Source organism: Cottoperca gobio, chromosome 19 (genome assembly GCF_900634415.1).
Source record: "Cottoperca gobio chromosome 19, fCotGob3.1, whole genome shotgun sequence".
NCBI classification, from domain to species: domain Eukaryota; kingdom Metazoa; phylum Chordata; class Actinopteri; order Perciformes; family Bovichtidae; genus Cottoperca; species Cottoperca gobio.
In genome coordinates, this window is record NC_041373.1 from 7,872,697 (window position 1) to 7,895,423 (window position 22,727).

The 22,727-nt window shown below is 38.4% G+C and overlaps 4 protein-coding genes across 4 annotated transcripts; 3 read left to right on the top strand and 1 right to left on the bottom strand.

Annotated features, from left to right (window-relative positions):
- Window positions 1-1,591: 1,591 nt before the first annotated feature.
- Window positions 1,592-2,934, top strand: LOC115024840 (decorin-like). Its single transcript, XM_029456699.1, has 2 exons — window positions 1,592-1,916; window positions 2,161-2,934. Exons 1-2 carry the CDS (start codon window positions 1,623-1,625, stop codon window positions 2,932-2,934), a joined length of 1,068 nt encoding a protein of 355 aa, XP_029312559.1. The 5' UTR covers window positions 1,592-1,622.
- An 869-nt stretch (window positions 2,935-3,803) lies between these two features.
- Window positions 3,804-8,741, bottom strand: tmem101 (transmembrane protein 101). Its single transcript, XM_029455543.1, has 4 exons — window positions 8,611-8,741; window positions 7,200-7,380; window positions 6,403-6,549; window positions 3,804-4,838 (listed from the first exon to the last, which is right to left on the bottom strand). Exons 1-4 carry the CDS (start codon window positions 8,739-8,741, stop codon window positions 4,530-4,532), a joined length of 768 nt encoding a protein of 255 aa, XP_029311403.1. The 3' UTR covers window positions 3,804-4,529.
- A 4,065-nt stretch (window positions 8,742-12,806) lies between these two features.
- On the top strand, window positions 12,807-13,244 carry gngt2b (guanine nucleotide binding protein (G protein), gamma transducing activity polypeptide 2b). Its single transcript, XM_029456839.1, has 2 exons — window positions 12,807-12,890; window positions 13,116-13,244. Exons 1-2 carry the CDS (start codon window positions 12,807-12,809, stop codon window positions 13,242-13,244), a joined length of 213 nt encoding a protein of 70 aa, XP_029312699.1.
- A 2,373-nt stretch (window positions 13,245-15,617) lies between these two features.
- On the top strand, window positions 15,618-21,747 carry LOC115024812 (inactive all-trans-retinol 13,14-reductase). Its single transcript, XM_029456667.1, has 11 exons — window positions 15,618-15,774; window positions 17,224-17,406; window positions 17,975-18,216; window positions 18,308-18,503; window positions 19,499-19,696; window positions 19,779-19,898; window positions 19,998-20,136; window positions 20,526-20,635; window positions 20,845-21,011; window positions 21,198-21,357; window positions 21,578-21,747. Exons 1-11 carry the CDS (start codon window positions 15,618-15,620, stop codon window positions 21,745-21,747), a joined length of 1,842 nt encoding a protein of 613 aa, XP_029312527.1.
- The last annotated feature ends 980 nt before the right edge of the window (window positions 21,748-22,727 follow it).

Sequence of the window (22,727 nt, forward strand, 5' to 3'; positions counted from 1 at the left end):
CAGAGGATCTACGTTCTATTTCCATGACACATGACGCACGTGCGTACATGTGATTAGCAGGACAGAGATACTTTTAATCTAATATTTTCATTTCCTTCATACCTTCTTTTTTATATTCCAGTCATTTGTTTGCAACTCCTTTTCTTTCATAAAGTTCAATACTTTGCCATGTCAACTCAGATGACAGTAATTTGCCTTAAAAACAGACAAAAAACATATAAAAGCAAATCTAATATAGCGAAAGCAATGTATTACAGTATAGATACTATGTACTGTAAGGATTTGTTCTTAATACTTCAAATGTAAACCTCAAACAACTTAGTTCCACAAAACTAATACCAATAGAAAAATTTGAAATAGAAAACTTAATTGATAGAGAGATTATAGGAGAGAGTAAGTAGACCAACAGATGATATACATTTTGCATATTTTGTGTCTACATCTTGATCTGTAGCTGCGAGGTGTGCAGACATGCTCACCATTGTAAATTGGATAGAAATATTTTAAATCTTTTTTATTTAGGCTTTATTTATACAGGTAAAAATCTCATTGAGACACAGGGTCTCATTTTCAAGAGAAACCTGATCAAATGGCAACAGCACCATACAAGTTACAGACTTACAGGACACTAAACAAACAGGCAACAGTTAAATAAAACATCATAACAATATCATAAAAGTGCATTTGCAATGACAAGAACAAACACCGACAGCTGATTTCTCTAGACATTTTAAACTTAGTTTAAAATGTCTTAGGGGTATCAAGCTGGACAGCTTAAGTTCCTGCTGAAGCGTGTTCCAGGTTGAGGGGGCAGACAACTCACAACTTTTCCCTTCGTTTTAGTGCCAAAAAGTACAAGTACATTCTGAAAATGTTCAAATTTGATCTTTTTACTAAACATTATAAACAAACTGAAATTTCTTAAGAAAAAAAGGTGCAATTTCAACAATATTATGCCTCATTTATCATTTACACATGTGTGTTACAACTTACAGATCACAGTGTATCTACAAAGGCACAAAACATTTTGTCACAGGTATCTGGAACTGAACAATATAGTATTTTAACTAATTAACTAATTTTTACACTTTGCAAATTCATCCCGTGGGCCAGATTGGACCGATTATTTTATTTTCATATGGGGAGAAAAAAACAAATAATCCCGTTTAGGAAGCTGTTCCAGAGTTGATCCATTAATATAATTTCAAAGCAGTGATTCCTTTTGCCCAATGATCCACAGTGCTGAGAAACACAACACATCTTGTGTTTGTCTTTGTGAATGGTAAAGCCTATATCACCAACTCAAAGATTTAGTTATGAGAACTCCATATAATCCTGCTGTTTGCAATGTGATGCAGAAAATGTAACGCAAAGTATACTTCCATGAAAACAACTGCTTCATGTATCCAAATAGAGAAGCAGATGTAAATCCTCATTTTAGGAAAAGATCCAAAACAGACCGGGTTTGCTCCCTTGATGCAGTTATGTTTTGTGATGATCTGTTTAAGCCCATAATCCCTCTATAACCAGATATATTCAATGCTATGACATCAATATCAGGTTCTTTTGGTAGGAAGAAGGTAACATGCCTTTCAGCAGCATCAGACTGCTCTAAAGGGAAGATGCCTGTCAGCGGCTGCACAATGTTCCGTGTGATGCCTCTGCTGCCTCTTCTGAACACGGGGTTGGGCTTCCAGCTGTGTCCCAGCCGCTGCCTGTGCTACGAGTCCTCTGACCTGGTGGACTGCCGGTCTCGTGGTCTGGTCCGGGTCCCTCCCAGTGTCCCACACGGCACCTGGCTGCTGGACTTGTGTGGGAACAAGCTGACTGAGGTTCACACCAGATCCTTCGTGGGGCTGTGGTCCCTCAGGATCCTCCTAATGTCCAACAACAGCATCCAAAGTCTGCAGCCACAGGTACAACAAAGACCGCATTTCATCTTATTCTGCACTTCATACTTTGTTTTAGGCCAGTGTTGGAATCATTATTCACACCTATAACTTAATATCACAAGAACAATTCTGCATTTTGACTACAAGTAAACGTACAAAGTGAGTATTGTGAGCTGAATTTAAGTAGCTCAAGATTGTACTTGAATAATTTCATTTGTTACATTCCACCACTGTTTAACTGGACTTCTGTCTGATGTCTTTGTTTCAGTCTCTGGCATCGCTGCAGTTTCTGGAGAGGCTGGACTTGAGTTTTAACCAGCTGCGTTGGCTCCCTCAGGACTTCTCTCAGAGTCTGTCCTCGCTGCAGGAGCTTCAGCTGGACCACAACCTGCTGCTGCACCTGGACTCTTTTTCACTGGGGGATTTTCAAAACCTGAAGAAACTGGACCTCAGTCACAACCGCATCCGGACGATGGATGTCGGGGCTTTCAGCAGCCTGTCTCGACTGAGCCTCCTGAACCTGGAGGGAAACAGGCTGAACGTGCTTACAGATGGCCTGTTGAGCAGGCAGCAAAGCCTGGAGGTGCTGCTGCTCAGCCACAACAACATCTCGCTGATCGAGACAGAAGCTCTGGCTCCTCTGCGGAGTCTGACTCTGCTGGGTGTCCGGGGCAACCAGCTGGAGCACATCAGGTTCAAGACCATCCTGAAGCTCCAGACCACCACCACCCACCTTCAGATGTCCTTCAACCGCTGGACCTGTGACTGTGAGCTGCAGCGCAACTTTGCCAAGATCCGCCACGTTCGACACCTGCATGTGGACGACTACAAGGACATCATCTGCCACGCTCCGGCTCAGCAAGCCGGCAGCTTCCTGGCATCGCTGGACAGCCAGCTGTGTATCGCTGAGACAGCATCAATGCTCGTCATCACCATCACCGTGATGCTGGCGGTGATTGGTACCCTGGTCAAAGCAGAGTACAACCGCAAGAAGAACATGCAAACTGTGAGTGAGGAAGACTCAGAGAGACAAGAAAGATGATGTTTTATTCATGGCTAGGTAATGGACGTTGTTGCATAGTACATTGATTAGTAGGAACTAAGTGTTACAATCTTTTGTACACCAGCCTCACTCCTCTGCTTCCGCTGCAAGGTTGGAGTTCCTCAGCCTTTTCTGTTCGTATGCCTCGTCCACAGCATCCTCTCAGTTTCATATTTAGATCACCTTTAAAGCTTTCTTTGTATTTATCTTAATTTCGAACTATGTCAGGTATGGTAACCACGATGGACATGAAACACAAGGCGAGAGATGTAACTTTATAGTAAAACTTTGTTTATTTAGGACCATTTAGACCAAAACTCATATCCATGCCATATGCCATGAAAAGTCATCGTATAGCACGTCATAAAAAGTCTCAGTATAGTATGCAATAAAGCCATAAAAGGTCATAGTGTAGTATCATTAAAGAAAATCTTAAAAAGTAATAGTATTTTCATAAAAATGTCATAAAAGTCATAGTATGCCATAAGGTTATACTTTAGTATGTCGTAAAAGGCTGAAACTAATGCAGTCTAATACAACAGTCCTGCAATACATTCTTCCTTCATGAAGGTTCCAACATTCAGAAACTGTTTGAGAGGTGTTGATTCAATTGTGAGTTTTAATGTTTTACACTGAAGTGTTTGTTATTGTGCTGACCTCGTTGATGGGATGGATAAAATAAATCTATATGCACACAGCTGAACGAACACTTCTCTAAAACAGTTTAACACAAACTGAACACTCGAACCTTCATGACGGAAGGATTTCTTGACAGTTGTATAAGACGGCATTAAGTTTCCAATAAACTGTTAACTGTTGTATAATCATAGATTGTAAATGTAGTTCATGAGGAAACATTCAGCCTTTCATCCTGTGCAACACTTCATTTAATGCAAAGTTGAGGTGGTCGTAGATAAATAAATAATACTGCAGTATAATTACAGTTTGCACAATTCAGAGAAATGAAGCGACTCAATTATAATGTTTAAAATACTCAAACATGGACGATAATCAGCAGGTAACTAAATGTGGTAACTTCATATAAAGTGTGAACAATATTTACACAAGATATAAAAGTTGTTTTTTTAATGAATTCACATGAATGCACAAGTGAAAGGCAAAACAATTTTTTATTACCAAATGTACTGTAGCACTTTATTTCATAGAAAATGCCACATATGTTCAATATTAAGTTTCCCTTTATTTGCAAAATATTTAACCCATGTACAGTTAAACATAATACTATTTAAGACTACATTTTTTCGAGCAAAAGGTATTTCCCCCGTAGAGACAGTATCAATACTCAGTGTCATGTTTCAGAGCATAACAGACAAAAATGTAAAAATGAATCTAAATAAATTATTAAATTGCGAAAAAGAAAGTTTTTTTTTTTCTCTTTCTTGCAAAAGCAAAGATACCAACTGGTGGGGAAAGGCAATCGTCCCCGCTTACGTCCAACAGTCTCAGCGTGGAGAGTTTGAACCCTGAGAGGTCACTGAGCGACGGCAGCTTTGAGCACAAAGTCAGGCTGTGACGTAAATCCAACATACCCGACCTCTCGGTCTGTAAAAGTTGTCTGTGAGAGGCCAAAGGGTTCAACCGTCAGTAGCTAGGATCAGCACAGCGCCGAAGATGCCCACGTTGTGTCCGATCAGCTTCATCTGGTTCCAGAACTCCACCTTGCGAGTGTGGTGCCAGTAGCCCAGGTTGCCATCAATGAGCAGGATCACCAGAGGCAGCACGGTGGCCAAGATCTGCGCCGCCAGGCGGACGTAGTAGCCGGAAAGGAAGGCAAGAGCCAGCACCCCAAACAGCACCTCCAGCAGCATCAGCGTGATCTCTCCTCCAACGATGTGGTCCAGAAAGGCCTGCCGGTCCTCTTTGCTGTGCTGGAGGGAGTACACCTAGGGGGGGAAGGTGGTACTGCACTATTAAACATGACTTTGAAAACAGGCATTGGTTTGTACGCTCTGTGTTATTAAGGCCCTGTCACACATATCCGTAAGACAGAAACGTATGCCGGCGCATAAGAACATTTGTCAGAGTCCAAATACTTCCAACTTTTCATCGGATCGGAAAAGTGAACATATACAGATACGCATGTCTAACCTATTGATAGCGCATCACTTCGAATACCCAACAAATGCATAACGTATACAAAAATATTGCGTAAACAAAATATCGGCAACACGCTGGTGTACGTTGATATAAGGTAAGGTCTAAGTAGTATTCGTTAAGAGCTCACTGTGTTACGCTGGGGTGCGTTGTTGAACGCTGATGTTTTGAGCATGTTCAAAATTACCGGACGTACCCGACGTGTGCTTCATAAGAAATGCAGACGTTACACATAAGTTACGTTAGACATATGTGAATACGTACGTGAATACTTACCTACGTGAATATAGTACGTGAATACTTACCTACGTAAATACAGTACGTGAATACTTACCTACGTAAATATAGTACGTGAATACTTACCTACGTGAATATAGTACGTGAATACTTACCTACGTGAATATAGTACGTGAATACTTACCTACGTAAATACAGTACGTGAATACTTACCTACGTAAATACAGTACGTGAATACTTACCTACGTAAATACAGTACGTGAATACCTACGTGACTACGTTAGAGGTACGTTAGATATAGGCTACGTCAGCTGACGGTGAACCCTACAGCCAATGTATTGATAACGAGTGGATACCCTATTCCTACCCTATGTTAAGATTATGCCTGATGATGGAGTAACTAATTAAACGTGTTTCTACAGTACAGCTAGCGTTCAGCATGTTAGGAACTGTGTGACAGGGCCGTATGTCTGGCGTGTTCGGCGTAACGTCTGCGTCCTTCAAACGATCACAACATCACAATGTTGTATTGCCGATATTTCATATGCGCCGGAATACGTTTCTGTCATACATACATTCTGCCTGAGCTGTGTGACAGGGCCTTTAGTAAAGGTGTGATTCATTTGACATATGCAGAAATAAAGTCCCTGAAGCCTTCTTCTCATTCATATGAATGATGATTATCTGGTTTGAACAGATTCATCTCAAGAAGGTCTTCTTCATGTAGTGATCACAAGAAGTCACACACAAAATAATTCTGGTCAAACACTGAATCCAAACTAAAAAGCCTTTACCATGACTTGTTAGGACAATGTGTAACAATCATTATTACTACTGCTTTCATGAGTAATCATTTAATATTTAAAAAGATACAATTATATTATTTTTGCTACATTACATTTTCTGTCAGTTTATTAATTTAGTTAAGACCAAATCTGGCTGTTTGCATTGCAACGTAAAGTGTCCGTCCTGTTTTCTTAACAAAATGCACTTCATGACAATTTGTTGATAAAACGTATTCTGTGACTCTGTTCTTGTTCAGACAACCGTGTTGATCTCAAGTTGTGTCCACATACAAAATAATAAATGAATAAATAAAACTGATTCGGGTCTTACCATGCAGATGAGGTAGACTCCGAGGAAAACTTGTCCGGTAGACTGCAGGGATCTGCTGCGAGGTTTCTGTCTGTACACCTCCCCCGCCCCGCTGGCCAGAACCATAAAGCCTCCAATAATGGCCAGCGCTCTGGAATACATGCGAACCTGCAGGGAAATACATTCAGGCTCAAGAAATAACCCATTTACAAGTTTCTGCTACAATGTCAATCTCTGATAAAACAATCTACTTTCAGACTGCTAGACGTGGCCCAGATCCATTGTTCCCTCGTGTGAGACAAAGATCTATTTTTAATATTTCAACACTGATCTAAATCTGATACATATCTAAATTTGACATCTGTCTGAAGAGTCAGAACTCAGCAGGTGAGACAGTTGTGTGTAAGACTGACTGCAGCCCAAATATTGAACAAAAACAAAGAACAGCTGCATCCGGCCAAAGAAGAAAATGTAGGAAGAAGTAAATATTCCTAACATTTTACTGTAAAACAATAGGCTGCCCCCATGTTGTATTTATGTCATGTTTAATTTTTTTATTTTTTTTTACATTTATGGGTTTGTCTCATTTGTATTTGCATCAGCTACTTTTATTTGCCCAGATAAGTGATATTAGAAAAAAGGGATACTAAATCAAAAGGAAATTTACAGAGAGTCTGGTCATGACAACTGAATTTTCACTTCCAATCATAAAACATAACCCATGAGTAAATTTGTTTCAGTTTAACTGGTGTATTTTCGGAAGCACACGGGTAACTGAACATCAGCTTTGCTCCTGTCAACCACAGAAGGTGACTTACCTTAAGCCAGTCCCCGTAGTACACTTGTTCTCCAACATACGATGCGTACGTGCTGATGGCCAGTTGTATGGCAGCGGCCATCGCGAACCACCTCCTCTTCACCCCAAATGACATGAAGCTGGCGCAGAGCACTGCTGCCCCCATGTCCACATACAGGTACGGTACATGGATGTCTGGCTTCCTGTTGATGACATTGAATGAAAAGAAGTTAAAATCTGTCATTTAAATGGCTACTGCTTAACTATTTGTTATTGTCATTAAAAGTAATAGTATGTAAAAAACAGTATGTATTAAAAAAAAGAAAGGTCATCGTCCAAAGTAATTCTTTCAAAAACAATTGTGCGATGTATAAATGAATAAATAAAATATTTGTTTTGGTGAAAATCTGCTGCTGTGTGAGAGCTTAAATACTATTTTTATTACATTATATATTTTGTCTAAGTAAAACCAAAGAATGATTTTGACGACAGGCCAGACAACGTTTTACGAAATTATTAATATTATGAATGAAGTAGCACAATTGTTGTTGTTGTTTTGTTTATCTCACAAAGAAATTTCTTATAGTGAGAAAACTAAGTAGAACATATTAATCCCAAATAGAAGATTTGACTTAAACCAAAAAAAAACTTCTAAAACTGTACTCAAAATCAAAATCACACACACCAGCCAACCCAAAACAATATCCAAAAGTAGCAGTCAAAAACTCTAAAGCGGTCTACCGTGTTAAAGTGTGTAGAAATGCAAGTAACTATTCATGAGGCTAATTATTAATCAAAATAAATCAAAATATTATATTACATATTGTAAGTTACCCTTTTCAGCACAGCACCAACCAAAAAAATATTTATTTGAGAAGGAACCTATTTTAGACTGCGAGGAAAAATAACCCAATAAAGGGAGGCAGGCAGGTATGACAAAGACTGTGGACATTTTCATAAAAAGTTGCTATAATTACAGGATCATTCAGGGGTGTGGTTGTCTAAGTAAGACCATCCCACCACAGACTGAAACAATACACGCCCGGTGTATTTAACAGATTAAAACCATAATTACTACCAGAAAATAATTACAGCCTTCTCCCCGTCCGACTGAAAATTACAGACCAGGCAAAATATAACATGTCTATTTAATTTAAACAACTCCATATGGCTTCAACTTTCTGCCTGAGATTTTGTCAAACTGTTGAACTACAACCCGTTAAGTTAGCTATCCGGAAGCTTTACACAGAAAAGAAACAAAAAGGTCGGCTAGGAAGCATTTTGTCTAGTAATTATATATGCCAAACTATATACTGCTTTTACAATTATCTTGATAATGAAGGCTGTGTTTGTACACGACTGACACTGCGTTAGATTGCCGTAAGCTAGCTCGTTAGCTATTTTCCAGAGCACTATTCGCTCACTCTTTTTACCTTTTTGAGTCCGCTCTTTCAGCAAACAGCATCAACATGCTGAAGCAGTTCCAAAACCCGAACCGGGTCAAAATAAACGCTCCTAACTGGCTGAGAAACCTTAAAGTCTGCTTCCTACTGGGAGCTGCCATTATTGCCGCAAACTATCCACCAACGAAACCACACTGCAGGTAGTCAAAGGACTTCCTGCCAAAATACACACACGTGTCGAAATAAAAGTACGCGTCTTTCTACATAGCTTCAATTCAAACACGAATGCTCTTATTTTGAAAATTCGTTCCGTTATAGCTCAAAGACGCCCTCCTATTGGCTGATAGAACTAAGTGGGCGGGACAGTCTCTTTCATTAGTTCAGGAGAAAACAGAACAAGGTTCGACACCACCATCCACAGGAGAAAGTAGATCATCACAGGGTCATATATTCTGTTTAAAAGAACTCAAAGATTAGACCACAGAAATTGTGTATGATACCTGGTAAGAATTACTAAAACAACCATCCTGATTTCAGTGTTTTTAGTAAAACAACAACCATATAAAAATGATTGAATCATTCCAAAATATTATCTAAAGTAATTTTTAATTAGGTCTGCAAGTTATGATTATTTCTATTTTTGATAAATCTGTTCATTATTTGTTGGTGATTATCAATTAATAGTTAAGTCTATAAGAAAAACAAAACATTTTCTGGATTAATTTGACAGCCGGTGGAGAAATACAAATCTTGTTTTAATTTATGTATTTGCCTTAAACAATCCCACTGATTATTATACATTTTTTTTAATAATGATTAATTATCATAAAGTATAATGATACAGTAATTAATAAATGCAATTTTGCATGTGTGTTATTTTTTACTTATTTATTATTTATTTCATTGGCTTATTCAACAGAGACAGTGCATATTAATAAAATGTAAATGCACCAGAGTTAGACAAAAGGTGATTTTATATCTTAAGTCCCTGGACAGATGTTACAAAGTTTTCCTAAAGACATATACGAATATAACAATACAAAATGTATTACAACTACTTATATGCATGACGAGCAATAATTTAAAAAAAGTCAATCGTAATGTTAGAAAAACCATCATACAGGACAACATTATACCTTATAAAACATGAAATGCAAAGCAATGAAATGGGTAGTATTAATGTTAATAGAAATATTCACTAAATAAGACAACAGGTATAACCGTAGAATGTAAACAGGTCAAATTCCCTGAAACATTACCAAAGACATTATAATATTCTCAATGGCAGATATGGAGACATCTTCACATTACTTGTTTTGTCCATCAAACCCCAAATATAAGATATTCAATTTACAATAATATAATACTAATTAATACTATTTAATACTAACATTTAGGGTCTGGAACCTCGGAATGGTAGGCATTTCTTTTGACATTTTTTACTTGAGAATTAATAGTATCTTCACTAATACAAAAATCCCTTAGTAAATAATAAAAGGCAACCTCACATCCATCAGTGTCATTGAGACATCCTGCTTACAGTCAGTTTGAAAATGAAAGTAAATCAAAGTATGGAACTAAAGTAGCACAGACAAATAGGGAGGGCAGTCTTTTATCAGGTAACCAGTGACACGCCAGGTCTTCATATAGGACCACACTGCTGTTCATCCCTGTGACGTGTCTCGGGTTAATCTTTAGTAGATGAGACTAACCTAGATCCTGAAAATGGCTTAGTGTGAGTCCTGCTGAAGGTTTAGTTAAGGATCAGTACCTTGTCATGTCTCAGATGAAATGTCAGTTGTAAGTGAGTAGGACAGAATAGTGGGACTTGCTTCACAGGGGAAGAACATTTCCATAAAACCTTTTGCTTTAGCTTAAAAAAACATATCGACAAGCCGTTTGGATGCCATCAGCCTTTTTTTCAGCTAAACAAGTCTCCATCCATCCATCCCCTAACTATACCTGCTTATCCTGTATAGGGTTTGAAGGGGGTGGATGCTTGAGCCTATCCCTGGTTACATCGGGTGAGAGGTGGGCGGAAGTGAGCTGTCTTTCTATTATACTGCTAACATATACTGTATAATAGAAAGACAACCCTCACATCTATTTACATCTATGGGCACTTTAAAGGCCCAAAAATGCCAGTGGATATGAACTCGGGACCACCAAACTGCCCACAAACAATCACAATAAATGAAAAATAGCCCGAGCTCATCTTGAATTACTGAAAGGGTCGACCAGGCAGAGGCCCAGGGAACCAAAGTGTCAGGGCAACCCCTGGCCTTCACCAAAAAATATCACTCAAAGAGACACATACAGAACCAGAAAAAGACTCAAAAGACCACAAAGAAACATAAAACGATTGCAAAGAGACACACAAAGACCAAAACAACTATGAAGAAATGCAAAACAGCTGCAAAGAGACACAAAGACATCACAAAGTGACTCACAACGACTGTGAAAAAATTACATAAAAAACACCAAAACAATTACAAAGAGACACAAAACAACAACACAAAGAGGCTAAACAACTTCAAAAACTCTTATTGTGTCTTGCTGCTATGTAGGATAGGTGGTGGAGCCTCTTGTAAGTCTGTACCCAGGGGCCCATGGTCTCATAACCTGCCCATGGAGCTCAGTGTTAAAAGCATACATGTATCTATACAATTGTAAACAGGTACAAATCCATGTTTGTAAAGACACCTTGCACAAAAATCTATACATTTATGCACAAAAACATCAGTCAGTGTTGCATATGAAGTGGCTGAAGTCTTTTACGTGACTACAATTCGTTTACTAGAATGACGTTGCAGGACTTAGAGCAACTGATTGGATGGACTGCAAGATTACAGTATATAATCAAATCAGTGGTGAAGACCTGGCCTCCTTCCTCTTGGCACAAAGCCCTATGCTCATGATGTATAAACACACAATGAACCCACTGCTAACCTCAGTAATAGCCACGTTAGATGCATGGGTGGAATGTAACTAAGTACATTTACTCTAATACTGCACTTAAGTACATATTTGAGGTACTTGGAATTTACTTTAGTATTTCTAATTTCTGCATCTTTATACTTCTACTCCACTACATCTCAGAAATAAATATTGTACATTTTACTCCAGTACATTTGTCTGACATCTTTAGTTACTTTTCATATTAGTTTTCCATCCCCTTCCTGTCCAGTGGAAACCACGTATCTCCAGATTTTGAATGTTTGTGTTAAACTGAAGGACAAAGTGTTTCTTTATGTATTAAGAACATTCTTCACAAACTGTTTATAAAGTCTCTTGGATCAGCTGGAAAATGCATCGTCACAAAGCTGAAAACTCATGAAAAGTTGACTCTTTAGAAACACGTGATTCTCACATAACGGCGACGCTACAAACATGTGATCATCGTTTTAGAATATGATGCATTGCTATAGATTAAACTATCTAACAGTATATAAAGGAGTTAAAATGAGCACAACCATAAACATCTACAGCAGTAAAATACAACATATACATTAATGCAGCAGTGATATTGAACTGACAGGGAACATTTTACTTTTCATACTTTAACTACATTTTGCTGATAATACTTACATAGTTTTAGTTAAGTAAGGTTTTTAATGCAGGACTTTTACTTGTAGAGGAATATTTTAACAGTGTGGTATTTGCACTTTTACTGAAGTAAAGGATCTGAATACTTCCACCACCACTGGTTACATGTATAGGTTAGCTACTGATGTAATATTTAAAATAACGTGTATGTATTACACTAGTACAGTAACAGATGATGTGATGTTCACATGACTATCATTCGGTGTCTCACTTTCTCCACCTCATCTGCAGATCTGCAAGGATCTCTTACCTTCCTCCTTCCTGTTCAGAGGTTACGGCTCCTGATTGTTTAATCTCATCACGGGGGATTGGTGACATCAGGTCCAATCCACTGCCGACCTTTCCCTAAAGCCAGCAGCAGGGATCAAGATGAAGAGGGATGAAGAGCAGTGGGACAGCACGGATCAGTCAGTGTGAAGCAGTGACCGGAGTACAGGAAGGCAAACAGTTATTGAGCTCTTAGGAGCCAAAACATTTCTCAGATTTTTGGGGATCCCACCTTTCAACAGGTAAAGATTGATGATTGAGATCATGATTTATGTTGGATTTACATTAATTTTGTTCTGTGCATTTGTTGTGACATTTTAAAGTTTTGATCTTGATTTCCTCTTACAGTCAGGATGGCTCGGGATATGTCAGATAAGGAAATCTTGAAAATGGAGCTGGATCAGTTGAAGAAGGAAGTGAGCACACCAAGGACAGCAGTAAGTAAATTAACAATTTAAAAAACAAAACTTCATCTTTTCTTGCTGTAAATGTTGAGCAATCTGTCCATCACTTACATTTTTAGCCTCTTTGTATTAAAACCATGTGGAAAACTTAAATGAATTTGTAGCATGCAAGTTTAAATGTCCACATTTATGTCTGTGAAAAGACAAATGTTGCTTTGTTAAGCTAACATGTGTTTCCATCTTTCCTCTCAACAACAGTTGGCTGCAAGCTGTGCAGAGACAGTTTCTTTAGTGGAGGAACTGGTCCCGAATGATCCGCTGATTAAGGGCGTTTCAGATGACAAGAACCCCTACAAAGGAGACAAGGGAGGCTGTACAGTAACATAGCACATGGACGTGCAGGGAATCGTCAAACAGTTTTTTATGAGAGCCGGTTACATTGCTGTAATATCCCTGTAGAATTCTTATGGATAAAGTCTACAGTAGTAAGAAAACTAAGATCTGTAATGGTATCGCTAACAGGAGAGAGATCCTTTTCCATCGCCGGATTACTGTACGTACCTGTTGATATGAAAACGTTTCTTTGTCAATTTGTAATTAAATGCAAATAGCTGGACAAAGCTGTGACCTGACCTGACTGCTCTTATTATTGATGTATATCAGCACATGTCATTTTTATTGCACTTCTACTGCACTTTCATCTCATTATATGGTATTGGTTAATGTTAAATAGGCTTGACTGGATATAGTTCAGCGTGTAAATGAGCATAAATCAGCATGACACTCACCTGTGGAACTGTAGAAAGCAGGGCAAAGTCACAGGAGTCGTGCACTTAGTGCTTAGTCTAATTCTTAATAGGATTTCTCTGCCAGTCGGTCACACTGTTGACGCAGAGCTACTTCCTGTAACAAAGTCGTTAAGCTTATTCCAGCGGCTTCATCCCGGCTTCCATTTGGAGCTCTCCATCCTAATTAGTGTCATTCTCTATCTGGGCAACAAAAAATATACATAATTTCTTCACAACTTGCAACACAACGATCGGTATGAATATAGCGTTTGTAAGTGCAACAAACACCATTCTGCCTTAAGCAGCACATATCAGCACCTTTGTACAAGTGTTTCCAAGAATACAGTGACCTATTTATGGTTGCTTATCATTTACGGCAGAGGTTTCCAGAGGTGAGACTCACCAGGGGGGCTCCAAACTGTTTCAGGGGAGCCTCAGTGAATGGATGTGAAAAAATATTACATTAGTTATCAAAAGAAGATCGCATAGAAAAGCTGTAATGTGTGTGATTTGGTTAAAAAGAGATAGTTAAAAGATACAGTATTTTTGGGGGAATTTTACAGTTTTTCCAACTTTGGGAAATGTATTATGCCTTAGGACAGACCTTTTTTATGTATTTGGTGCAGTCTGAAGCTTTGTTAAGCAGCAATATTAAGCAATGTTAGCTCATTCTTTGAGTGTGTATGAGATTAAATAACATAATCATGATCCCTAAAAGGCAGGTGTGTGTGATATATCAGTATTTTACTTCAATGTTTTAGCTTGACTTTAGATTTTAGATATTTTAGATTCAGATTTATTTACTCTAGACCACACATTGTGGTATGGAGTAAAAACATAAACATAAAATTAAACAGCATTAAAAAGGTAATTAACAAGCAGACTGATCTTTAGCACAAACTAAGTAATTTAAAGAGAGGCACAACATTACTCAGAAAAGCACCTACGTACATATATTAATATAAGTTTAAAGATAGACGGATGCTTTACAAAGTATTTTGGCAGGTAGATATTTGGCAAATACTTTAGTAATATATAAACATAAAAGATGTGTTGTTGGTCACGATATTTAAAGGCCAGGAACTGACACTGAAAACTGTGTAATTATATACATTACAGGATTTACGGATTTAGATTTATGTTTATCAGGAGAAAAATATTGTGGACAATTACATCCAGTGTTATTCAAGTGATTTACAAAGTGAAATATCTCCATTTCTTGCGTCAAGGACACCGACAGCGATAACACTCAGCGATATCAGCCAGCTGTTGTAAAGACCTACAGTTGGACACTGCATGTAGTGCACTGTATAAAGTCTAGGATGACATGTCCATAGTGTAGTCTTTATCTTAATTGTCTTATCAGATAAGAGCAATTGCTAATATATCTAATCTGTGCAAGTTTCCTACACACTGTGGAATAATGATACAGGAGGAAAGCAAAACATGTAACCTTCAGATTAGAAGCGTTATAACTGTGTGAAATCTAGACATCTGAACGGGCAATTTGTTTACTTATATATTATGCAGATTCCTTACGCAATGTATGTTGAAATAATAGCACATCTCTTAATGCTTTGATGAGATTAGCTAACCATGGACAAGATGAATACTATGTCTGAATTTATAGAAAGAAATCAATGAATAAATATACATATAATATATATATAATATACGAATAAATTATTGTTTTGTAGTGCTTCTTACGTTTTTGTGCACCAATGGTGTGCCAGCTGAACACACCATTGGTGTGATCTGTGCACTGTTATCACAAAAAATGGGTCTTTCAGTTTTATCTTTATTGCTTTCATAACATGCCTAGCGCTTCATGTCAAATTCCCACTTGTCTTCTCCACACCTTTGGCACTCGGCGTACAATAAAAGGAGCCTTATGAGGAAAGCAGTGTTCAGAATACACCTGTCACTGCTGCTGTGAAAACCTACCAGAAACAGTGATTTGATTGTCTCCACAATGTGGCTCTTGATTTTCTTAGTCTGGTTGGTTATGTGGGCCGGTGGCACATACTGGTACCTGTTTGGGAAACCAAGCCCTTTCTCCATGGAGTCAGTGAGACCCCCTGGACCTCGAGAGTTTGATCAGAAGAAGCGGGACAAAGTCATCAAGCAAGGTAAAATTATTGCAGCTCAAAATCGCTAATTGGCAATGGTTTCATAAAGAAGTGTATTTTGTACCAGTTAAGCCTGATTTAGCTCAGTGGGCACACAATTTAACAAGATACAATACATTTAATATTTTAAATATGATATCAATAAGTTAAGATATGACTTGACCGTAAACTCCCAGGGAGAACAATTAAAATTACAACTAGATTAGTCAAATATTATCTCTTTTCATTCCATTTGATTTATAACAAATAGTTTTCTATATTATTTACAGCAACAATGGACCACCCCAGCCAGCATCTGCCAATAAGGGAAAAAAGAGAAACATTTATTTAACTTAACTTTTTATAATAAAATAGCAAAACATATATTGTGAAATTGCAACGAGTGAACTGATAATTAAAATACAATGTGTTTACTTAGAGTAAGTGCTTCTGTGAAACAATTGAGAATTTTATGAAACAAAAATCTAATACATTTTTTCACAGGTACAGATATCACTGATGCTATTAGAGCCTCTGCTGTCACATCTGTCAATCAATCATATCATATAGACCCCTTTTTATTGCAAACATTCATTTTACCATATCGGGGAAAGCTCTGGTGTAACATTAAATGACCACATTTTGCAATAATAAATATATATTTATTTTTATTTTCACTCTATCTTCAAGTCTTCAACAGGGACAGCACAAGGCATCAGGTGAACACTTGACAAAGCATTTAAAAAAAACAACAACACACATTTGCAGGGGGCAAAACACTTAATGTAGACCAGAATAAAAGAACAGAAATACGGTTTATTTTGGGTTTTATGTTGACTTCCATTAATAGTGTGCAGTTATACAAGAAAAAAATAGTGTTTTTCGTGAAAGAACCGCATTGCTTCCCTTTGCAAGGTTGTATTAACCTTTCAACCAGTTAGAGCAACAGCCCCTCAAAATGTCTGTGCACGTCGCTGGTCTTCAATGACATTGAAAACTGTCCCTTGATACCAATTCAAATGAGTCTTGGGTGTGTACTTAAGCTAAAGTTAACCTAGAATTGTTCAAAAGAAATAAAAGTAGGATAAACTTTACTTCAAAAAGGATACCGTATTAGTTTACTGTAGGTCTTACAACAGCTAATCCTGTTTCTGTGCCATAACTCAGAGTTTAGATTAGACCTAAATCAGCACAAGTACAGTAATTGTTTTCACTTGCAGGCTTTATCTTAATTAGATTATAGACCAGGAGATTGTATTTGTAGTCATATGTACTGTTTCATTGCCAAGACTAGAACACAGATACAGGAATTAGCAGCCATGTATTTATGACGGGAGAGGTGTGGAGTGCAACCTTTAGACTATTATGCAACCCAATTATGCAACACTTGATTATGATATGACATTTACAATGCGCCTTTATCTTATCTTCAAAGATAAATGTCACCACGCTCTGTATGTTTCTGTCCAGGTTTCAGCCTTGACAAAGTGCCACAGAACCTGGATGTCATTGTCATTGGGAGCGGTATTGGGGGGCTGACAGCTGGAGCTACACTGGCCAAAGCAGGGAAGAGAGTCCTGGTGCTGGAACAACATGACCAAGCCGGAGGCTGCTGCCACACCTACATAGAGAAAGGCTTTGAGTTTGATGTCGGTAAGAGGACATGCCAGGGATTATACATATTCACTGTTTCAGAGCACTGCATGACAAGTTGTCAGGGGGGCTACAATATCAAGCAGCACACCATGGTGCGTGTTCAAGGTATAAACTGTGAAGGTAAAATGATATGTAATATGTGCAGACAGCCGACAGTGCACCAGGGAGTGATTGCTGAGAATAAAAGGCTGAGACCAGCTGCAAAAAGGGACAATAATCATTATCATATATGCTGTTGATTATTTAATAAAATGTCAGAAAATAGACAAAAAACATATTATAATAATAATTTCCTAAAGCCCAAGGTGACATCTTCAGATTATTTGTCCAACCAACAGTCTAAATTGTAAAGATAGCTACTTTACTTCCATGTATGATAAAGAAAGAAGTTCGACATTAGAGGCTGGAACCAGAGAATGTTCTGCATTTTGCTTAATTATCATTATTATTATATTTTAAAAAGTTAGCAAAAGTTACAAGGTGACTTCAATAAGGAACAACAATGCACATGGATGACTTAGGTAACTATACACCATGTTCCTGTTTGCCGCTCTTTCTTCTTCAGGGCTTCACTACATTGGTCAGGTGCACGAAAACAGTCTGTTGCGCATCGCCTTCGACCAGCTCTCCGAGGGCCAGTTGGAGTTCCAGAAGCTAAAGCAACACTTTGACACCATCATGATTGGCCAGGGCGAGGAGAAACGAGAGTACACCATCTTCTCCGGAAAAAGTGAGATGAAAGCACATCTGATGAAGCAATTCCCCGATGACACAGAGGCCATCGAGACATTCTTCAAAATCATGAAGGTACTGTTACTCAACACATAGTTCAGTGTGTCATGTGTCCATAACAGGACAACAAAACTGTAAATCCCAAACATCTTCTGTGCTCCAACAGATCTCAGCTAAGAAGACTCACTACCTGGCAACTCTGAAGCTGATCCCGCAGTGGGTGTCTTTGTTCCTGCTGAAGTCAGGCATCGGAAACCTTCTCACCCCAGTCTTCCGCCTTTCTGGCACATGTGCAACAGACTTGGTGAACACCCTGACCAGCAACAAGGATCTGCACATCATCTTTTCTTATCTTTTCTATGGTGGGTTCTCAAAAATGTTACTAGAATACAAACCTCCAGTCCAAAGTCCAGCAAGGATTTGTGCAGCATTTGCAACTAGACTTTCATTTAAGGGGACTAAAATCTGCTTCTCTGGTGATGCTCTGCCAGGCCTGAAGCCATCTTCAATTCTTGCTTGTTTTTGTCTGGTCATCAGAAAGTGAAGCACAGTTAGATTGAGGTCATGTGATTGACTTGGCCAGTGACCAACTTCCCACTCTGACTAGAAATGGTCTATACAGGGATCATTTTCCTGCAGTATCATCATTAAATTGGGGAACAATGTATTACAAGAACTACAGGTCCTACTGTATGTTTTCCCAATATAGTTGTAAACACCTTAAAATTAAAGATGAAAGTCTGCACCCTAATATCATAGCCACTTTTAGCCACCAGTTTCTATGATTATTAATGCATTCAAGTTCTCCTCGTAGAGTCCCATCTTCCGACTTTGGTGAGCTCATGAGTTTTAAATTGTAATGTTGAAATAACATGGACGTGTTACAAAGAAGATGTGTTGTATTCTATTGATCGAAGCCTTTAAACAACAACAATATTGCTTTACCTGACTCGTATCACGGTTAATGCTTATAATAACTTTCTAAATGATCTAGGTAATTCTATGCGGACGGAAACTAATGGTTACAACCTAATACCATATTATAAATGTGAGCAAAAAATTGATATGCAACAGGTTAACATCAATCCAACATGTACCTTTTGCCGCCATATTTCTATATAATATGACGTCAACTCGGCAAATTGTGTACCAACATTTTCAACTCTTGGAGTTGTTGTTCCGATTGAACAACAATCACAAGAATCTTCCCCGTCGTTAACTAATGTTTTACGATTATTTCGACGCCACATGAATGCAGCATATTAACCCTGACATAGGGTTAATGCATTTTACGATACATCATTTGAGTGGACTTGTGACTTGTGAATAATTAATCCTTCGCTCTGTGTATGTTTAGGCGTGCCTCCAAAGGACTCCAGTATTCTGATCAATGCCCTCCTGATTCATCACTACAAACGAGGTGCCTACTACCCTAAAGGTGGTGCCAGTGAGATCGCCTTCCACATCATCCGCACCATTCAGAAATATGGAGGGAACTGCCTGGTCAGAGCTCCTGTCTCCGGGATCCTGGTTGATGACAAGGGAGCAGCTTATGGTGAGAAATAATCCCAGCTCCATTTTCACCTGTTAAAAGAGACTCTGCAGTTAAATGACCTCATTTGTGTGTCATGTGACAGGTGTAAAAGTGAGGAAAGGTCAGGAGGAAGTGGAGGTTCATGCACCTGTGGTTGTGTCAAACTGTGGCATTTTCACCACCTTCCAGAAACTTCTTCCCCCTGAGATTCAAGTGAAGAAAGGTGAGCAACAGATCCCTTTCACCTGAAGATATGATGAACTTATATTGTGAAAATAAGGAGGACGTTTCAAAGTGATTGTAAACCTTCCAATTATTACAGATATTCAGGAAAGACTGAACATGATGAAACACGGCAGAGGTTCATTCTTGGTCTTCTCTGGCTTTGATGGAACTGAAGAGGAGTTGGGCCTCGAGTCCACCAACTTCTGGCTGTTCAAAAACAATGATATGGACAAATCGTAAGTTTGGACACTAACATGTAATTACCACGAGGGGGCACTGTTGTATAAGAAGTAGGGATGCAATACATTCACAGAGGCAACACTCTCAGTGTAGCCCTGCTCCCAGGAACATTCAGTATTGTTCTCTTGTGTCAGCTGTATTTCTTCCAAAAGAAAGCGTAATGTACATTACTGTAAGTGGCTTATTTAATTAGCAAGTCCCTTTTTTGTCCTCTAGATGGAGAACAGGATCAGTCAGGTTTCAGCTCCAAGATTGAAATGCCACACTGGTGCATTATCTTATGTGTGGCCACATTGCTGATCAATGCAGCACAGACCGATCTGACTGACGGATGAATATCTGAATTTTAAATGTTCATTTGTTTTGTTGTTGTTGTTTGTTTTAGGATGGAAGACTACTTTGCATTGAGCAAAGAGGAAGCACCAGATAATATTCCCATGATGTTCATCACAATGCCATCTGCCAAAGACCCAGAAGCCAAAATAAGACATCCTGGTACAAACACCCACTACTTTCTCTATGGATGCAAATAAAAAGTAGTAAAAGAAAATGATGTTCAAAAGAAAGGATGTGCTAATATGAAAGATATAGAGACATATTGTGTTTTAAAGATGTATGGCTACTAGAACATCATACCAAGTGTACTGCATACCTGAGTGTCCACACAGATTAGGTGTGATGTTTTGTGTGTTTCATGTACACAGGAAAGTCTTGCATGACTATACTGACGATGGCCAAGTACGAATGGTTTGAGGAATGGAAGGACACTACAGTACGCAAAAGAGGCGACGAATACCACAACTACAAAATGAGATTTGCTAAGAACCTCTTTGACTGGGCCTGTACTTTGTTCCCTAAAATCAAAGACAAGGTAGGTTCCGTCTCTGTCAGGCATGCATGCACACATGTTCAAGATTGTTATATTGCATGGATAGTAAAATGATATAAAACATAAAAATGATAACTTTATAGCTATGAAAGCATGTTGGGGTTACTGTAGGTTGCTTTATTTCATATGTGTTGACTGCATTGAAAGATTTGTATGACTCTTTTTCAGTTGGTTTTCCAGGACGTGGCGACCCCACTGACCAACAATCACTATCTGGGTGCCCAGCGTGGAGCCATGTACTCTGCTGAGCACAACCTAAAACGTTTCCAGGCCGAGACTGTGGCAAGAAACCGGTGCAACACCCCCGTCAAAAACCTCTACATCTCAGGTATGAAAAGTTACAAACCTAGGTCAAGAAGTTTCCACGGCCATAGAAATGTTTCAACAAGTCCTAAGATTGATTCACTTCAGAGGGGGGAACATTGAAAAATGTGTTGAAATGTGAGTGAGTGAAAAAACATTATCTAGAGGGGGGGACACAGACAATAACTTGAATCCAGACGCATAATCTTGACTCATCTATCAGGTTGTATTTGTGTCTGTTCCAGGCCAAGACGTGTTCAGCTGTGGGGTAGCAGGCGCTCTGCATGGTGGACTCCTCTGCGCCTCTGCGGTGTTGGATCACATCGTCTACATTGACTTGCTTTTCCTCAAGAAGAAGCTGAAGAGGAGGAAAGCCAGAGAGTTGGCCGAGCTGGCTAAGAAGAAACTGCAGTGAGAGTGCTCTCTACTTCCCCTGCAGGACAATAGTGAAGCTGCACAAAGAGGTCCAAAAGGACCCTTGATTGTTGTGGGAAGCTTAAAGGAACCGAGTCCCAGATCTATTGTATATACTAAAAGATACCCCCCCCCCTCCCAAAGAAAGAAAACAAGGATATAATAACACATATTTGTACGTACTTTGCTTCTTTTCAGTATTTCTAAAGTTTCACCAGTTTGCCAGAGAAGGTAACCATGGAGTATTTAAAACGCTCTGAACGCACAATATCTGAACTCGATTAAACTGAACCAAAATGACCATATTTGCTGTTTAATACTGCTGTAACTCTGAATTATTTTATGAGAAATGGTATGTTCATTATTTATTTGGTATCTATAAAATTGTAAAATTCTAGTAAGACCACAGCGCTTTTCTTATTGTGATTAAGTGCAGATAAAGATCATGAGGAAAACAAGTATAAAAGTATATTGTAATCTTCACACCAGCTGAATCAGGGGAACCATTTTATTCACCTCATGTCATCTTGCCTTAATATAAAACCAACAAGTATCAACAAATAAATCAATAGTATAATTGCATGATATCAGCTGCTTTACTACTTTTAATGCCTGTTTTTGTGATGTATGTACAGATTTCTTTCTTGATGTAGATTTTCTTTGTCTTTATATCCTTTCATTGTTCAGCTTGGTTTGCATTTCACAGAATATATAAAGTTTGTATTGTTTTGCTGTGCAATAAACTTGATAAAACGAATAAAACATTCACACTATCTATCCAAAAGCTCAAAACATTCAAATATCAATGTGCTAAAACCCATATAGATCTATATGAACATTGTTAAATACTACCAAACTTCTGCTTCTATAGGCGATAATAGCAGTTTAAGATAATTTAATTGAACAGGAAATCAATATGAAGACATCATCAGGTAGAGGCCTAGATGTGTAGATTTCATCATATGATTAAATCAAATATTA